Below are 6,065 nucleotides of genomic sequence, written 5' to 3' on the forward strand. Positions count from 1 at the left end.
CAGAGTTCTAGGTTTGAATCCTGGTTTTACTACTTGGTCCCTCTGTAACTTTGGGGAATTTTTTTTTTAGCTCTTAGAGTTTCAATTTCCTCACCTCTAAAATGGGGACAGTATTCATTCCTATTGGGAAGATTACATAAGATATAGAAAGCAGCATAGGCTTACCATATAATAAGCACTAAAACATAACTATATTTTGATATGTATTTTAATCATACTTTATTCAGTAAAAAAAAAAAAACACTGTTGATGATACACACACATAAGCAACACATACCCACAATCAAACACCTAGAAATAAACTAAGGGAACAATCAATAATTTAAGTACTCTATGCCAATATTTGAGATAACAAAGCTGTAGTAAATGTTTCAAATCCAAGCTAAAACTCACCCTTGTGGAAGTAAGAAAATAGACCAAGGACATAATTTTTGGAGCAGATAGGGCAGAAAGGTCATCATAGAAATTATAGGGAGACTAGTTGTTTAAAAGTGCATTAAAAACTAGGAGAGAGCAAAACCATAGATCCTTCAGGACTATGGTTTGGAGATGGTTATGGAGATTCAAGAGAAAGAACTTCAGAATAAAAGTTTTGGCCAGTGGTACCCACAAAACTTCTTAGTCTTGGGTCCAGTGGATTTATCACAGACAAGAGGTTGCTCTGCTGAGAAGCCTTCTCAGCGCCCCCTTCACATCCTTGTTCCTCAGGCTGTAGATGAAGGGATTCAGCATGGGGGTGACCACGGTGTACATCACTGAGGCCACTGAAACTTTCTGGGAGGAGTGAGTCACTGCAGAAGTGAAGTGGACCCCAACACCTGTCCCATAAAATAAAGAAACAACTGAGAGGTGAGACCCACAGGTGGAAAATGCTTTTTGCTTTCCCCTGGATGATGACATCTTCCTTATGGATGAAGCGATTCGTGAGTAGGAGAAAAGGATCCCAATGAGGGGAAAAACACCCAGCACACCAGTCATAAAATATATCAATGTGTTGTTCAGGAAGGTATCAGAGCAGACCAACTTGAGAATGTGTGTCAGCTCACAGAAGAAATGTGGAATTTCAAGATCTCTACAGAAGCTCAGATGCCTCATCAGAAAGATATGAAGGAGAGATATCATGACACCAATGAACCAGGTAATAAAAACCAGCAAGCCACAGAGGCAGGGGTTCATGATGATTGTGTAGTGCAGGGGGTGACAGATGGCCACAAACCGATCATAGGCCATCACAGTAAGAAGCAGAGTGTCCAGGATAGGAAAAAACATGGTAAGATATACCTGAGTGAGGCAGTCCATGTAGGAGATGGCTTTGTTTTCTGTATGGATGCTCACCAGCATCTTGGGCACTATGGTGGTACTGAAACAGATGTCGACCAAAGACAGGTTGGAGAGGAAGAAGTACATGGGGGTGTGGAGGTGAGAGTCAGAGATGATGGCTAGGATGATGAGCAGGTTCCCAAGCACAGTGACCAGGTACATGGACAAGAAGAGTCCAAATATGAAGGGCTGCAGTTCTGGATCCTCAGAGAATCCGAGGAGGATGATCTCTAAAATTCTTGTTTGGTTTTCTGATTCCATATAGCTGATATATCTATGAAGGAAGAGACAAGGGCAACATGAATTGGCAGCAAACTGTTATCCTCCACATAATAGAAATGTTGACCACGCGTTTCACTCAAGTTATTTATTAAGTCAGTCATTTTGTGTAAGGGTTGGGTCTCCTTTCACACGTAAGTGGAATCCTAAGAAATGGAGTCTGTCATCTCCACCACTCATCTCAAGTATCAATTTTATGACAATAAAACCAAAATGGAATATTACAAAATGGAGTCTAGAATTTCCGGCTGCCTATTTTAAGCATCCATTTTATAACAATCCTGTCAGAGGGTCACAGAGCTTCAAAATGGGACAGATCAACATCATGTACCTCCTGGTATGAGCCACTGGAAAGGACACAATGTTGCTTCTGTGGGACTCTTGCCAAAGATGCAGGGCTTCAATCTAAAGACTAAGGAGCTTCAGATGAACCCAAATTGAGGGATATTCTAAATAATATCTTATCTGTGCCCTTCAAAAATGTCAATGTCACCAAATACAAAGAAAGTCTAGGAACTGTTCTGGATTAAAGGAGGCTAAAGAGACATGGCAATTAAATGTAAGGCATGATCTTGGATTTTTCCTTTGCTACAGATGACATTATTGGGATAATTGTCGAAATAGGAATGAATTCTGTAAATTTGATAATAGTTTTATATCAATGTTAGTTTCCTGATTTTGATCACTGTACTGTGGTTATATGAGGAAAATGTCCTTGTTTTTAGGGAATATTAAAGATTTAGAGGTAAAGAGGAACCATATCTGTAGTGCAATGTACTGTACTCTCAAATGGTTTGGGAAACACATACACACACACAAAGAAAAGGAAGAGAGAGAAAAGTGGATAAAGAAAAAAGTTAAGATGGTAAACATGTTAACGTTTGGGGGATCCAGTAAAGGATATACATAGGGACTATTTATATTGTTCTTTCAAATTTTCTGTAAATCTGAAATGGTGTCAAAATTAGAAGTTAAGAAATAGCACTTTCACAGAATGCCCAATTGAAGATGGTAGAAAAAAAGGAAGAAAATCCACCCATGAGTTGTTGTCAGAAAACGACTTCAAAGAACACTGCAGCTGAGGTTACCACTCACAGAATTACAGCCCACATTCACCTTACCTAGAAACCCCCAGCCAAAGAAATTTAGTCTAAAGTGGTCCTGGATGAATTATACCCTAGGCCCCAGGCAGAAGCAACACAAATCTGCTCTGGAAGATGCTTTCATCCGAGGATTTTTGCCTCCATGTCCATAACGGAGATTGGTCTGCAATTTTTCTTTCATTTAACACCCTTTCTAGGTTAGCCTGCACATTCTGGTTCCTTCCTACCTCCCAGTCTTAATAAGCATCACACCAGAAATTCACTCTCAAGTTGCAACACCTTTTGCTTACTTGGAAGTTCTAAAATTGCTATGATTCTTCCCCCAGCAATGCTGTGTAAATACTGCCCTCTCTGCCCGAGTACAGTGCCCCACTCCATGTCTTCAAAGCCCCCTGTAATTTTCTTCACTGCACAAATCATAATTATATTTTTGTGTTAACTTATGGGATTGTTTGATGAATATCTGTCCCCCTCACCACTGAATCATAAATTCAGATCACATGTTATAAAGTTTACTTATCCTCATATCCCCAATGCTTAGTACTCAAAGAGCACAGAAAATTGAGTGAAGGCGGAAACCAAAAATGATCACATATAACACAAACAAGAAATCAACAGGTTAATCTCACATTGACTATAGATGCACCAACCTGAAAAAGGAGTAAGATGAAGTTAACTATTTGATAAAATAACATACTCCATTACTAATTACCATTCATCTGAAGGATGCTAAAAATATTTAATATTAGAAAGCCTGATAACAAAGTATTTGCATGAATAGATAAAGGCATAAAATAATGATAGCTTCAACATGAATCAAAATTCATTTAATAAAATTTAGCAGTCTTCAATGGGAAGAGAACAGAGTAAAATTTCAGTCATGTAGAATAGAAGGATACTGCCAAAGGTGATAAAGAATAGTTATGTTAAACCAAGCGTTAACCCAAGATCCATCAGTCAACACTAAAAAACAAAACAAACAAAAATAAAAACAAACAAAAAGCAGAGGGGAAATTATACCTGCTGTTATCATCATTATTTAACAGTTTCTAATAATTCAAAAGAAATGCCATAAGACAAGAAAAGTGAATGATATATAATATCAGGAAATCAAAATCAAAACTGGTCACCATCAGCTGCTGATATGATCACCTTTTTATGACACGAAAGAAAGTTTAAACACAATTAGAACTAATCAGTGTCATCAGCTTTATTATGTATCTGAAAACAATCATTAGGAAAGATAATAGACATAAAAAAGTCCGTTCACAATCGCAATAACAACATAGATAACTCCTGGCACAGAGTGGGTATTCAGTACATATTTGTTGAATCAAAGAGTGTAGACAACCTAGTAGAAACCAAGTGATGATGGGGGTGGGGTGGAGAAGCAGACACTTTGCTGGAGCAGAGGTTCTCCAATGATAGCATGCATCAAAATCACCTAGAGGGCTTGTTAAACAGATTGTTGGGCCCCATACCCAGAGTTTCTGTCAATAGGTCTTGGGCAAGGCTTGAGAATCTGCATTTCTAACAAGCTCCCGGGAGATATTGATGCTGCGGCTCCAGGAACCCCACTTTGAGAACTGCTGTGCTAGAGAAGAACAAGGAAGGTATCAGCAGGTGGAATGGAAACTCTTAAGAAATGAGTACATTTGAGAGAGTGCCAATTCCTACTGACACCGAGAAAGTCATTAGTTTCCAGAATGAGGGTCCATCAGAGCTAGAGGTGACAGAAAACAGCTGCAGTGGAATCTACGAAGACAAATAACCAGAGAAATAAATTCAATAAATTCAAAAAAAAATTGTCATGGGTCATTATCAATTATGTTATCTCCTTCCCCCACCACCATTTTAATACTCATTTTCATCTACAGTACTCACCAGGACAGTGGACTCACTCGGCTGGCATTGACTAAAGAAATATTTGTGCAACCTCTTTCTCCTCTGACTGTTGGATGCTGAAGACAGACTTTCCCAGGGAATGGGGGGGAGATGGAAGCTGTCACAAAGGCGTGTCTGTGAGAGGCACCAAGGTCTCTTCCTGGTCAGTGTCACTGAACTATGGGTGAGGATGCTGGGAAGTATTTATGGTTTCTCAAGTCCCAGGAGGACAATTTCTCATTGTTTCTCATTAAATAAATTGGCCGTGTTATGTTCTAGTATTCAAGTCACTCACCTCCTTTGGGGCAAAAACCAAATGGCAGAACGGATCTGTGTGTGCTATTTCCAGGAAGGCAGCTTTGGAGCCAGATGGAACTCTCTGCCCCCAAGGGCCTCTTCTTTGGAAGAGCTTTCATCACTATTGATTTGGCTTTAAGGAAAAGAGGTTCTCCCTCAGGAACGTGTCTCTCCTGGAAAGACCCATCTCCCTGTAGCCACAGTACTTAGGGTCTGAGAGTAACAGAAGGAAACAGAGATGCATCTTTCTCGGTGAATCCCTTGTGGCTGTACAGGCTATGTGGTGTTGAACATGCTGTGATGGTAGAGATCAAGTCCTGTTTCAAGAGAGGGAGAGTCAAGTGTGTAAAATGACGATAGTAGGTCAAGTAATAAAGGCTGAACAATAGCCCTTGGATTTAGTGACATGGAAAACAATAGAAAAAGCAGTTTTGGTAGTGTGGTGGGGAGGAGCCTATATGTAGCAGTCTTGGGAGTGACTTGGCAGTGAGGAAATTGACCTCATGGGTATAGAACACTCTGTCCAGAACTTTGGCTGTGAAGAGAAAGAGAGAGAGAATAGTACCATAAGTTGTGTTTTTTCATTTCAGACATGAGAAAATATTTAAATGGGTAACAAAATGCTCCAATAGATTATAGGAAATTAAGTTGATACTCTATGATTTACCATAAAAATTGGAGTTCTGTGATATGTTTTTAAATGATTGAATCATTTATTTTATAAAATTTTTATTCTTAATTCTAAGTGAAAGGTATCATCTTTAATTAGTTGAGGAAATTAAAACTAAAGCAGTGAAATCAAAGTCAGAGATGTTATTAACACAAGTTTAGTAAGTAACAGTCACTTCCTATCACTAGGCATAACATGGTTAAATGAATAGTTTTCTACCATGTATACATAACTTGACAAACATTTATAATCTTCTTTTTTTTTTTTTTTTGCTGAGGAAGATTCACCCTGAGCTAACATCCATGCCAATCTGCCTCTATTTTTTAGTATGTGGGTTGCCAGCTTAGCATGGCCGCTAACAGAGTGGTGTAGGTCTGCGCCCGGGAACGGAACCCAGGCTGCAGAAGCGGAGCACGCTGAACTTAACTGCTAGGCCACCGGGGCTGGCTCCAAACATTTGTATTCTTAATGGTATAATCCAACAACCAGTGGAACTATAAATACAAGACTTC

General features: G+C 39.2%; 1 protein-coding gene across 1 annotated transcript; it reads right to left on the reverse strand.

Moving 5' to 3' along the window:
* Positions 1 to 247: 247 nt before the first annotated feature.
* On the reverse strand, positions 248 to 1,839 carry LOC101389539 (olfactory receptor 7D2). Its single transcript, XM_004434169.2, has one exon. It carries the CDS (start codon positions 1,579 to 1,581, stop codon positions 643 to 645), a length of 939 nt encoding a protein of 312 aa, XP_004434226.2. The 5' UTR covers positions 1,582 to 1,839; the 3' UTR covers positions 248 to 642.
* Between the last annotated feature and the right edge of the window lie 4,226 nt (positions 1,840 to 6,065).

The sequence above is a fragment of the Ceratotherium simum genome, chromosome 39 (assembly GCF_057802395.1).
Source record: "Ceratotherium simum simum isolate JZ-2026a chromosome 39, ASM5780239v1, whole genome shotgun sequence".
Classification (NCBI taxonomy): domain Eukaryota; kingdom Metazoa; phylum Chordata; class Mammalia; order Perissodactyla; family Rhinocerotidae; genus Ceratotherium; species Ceratotherium simum.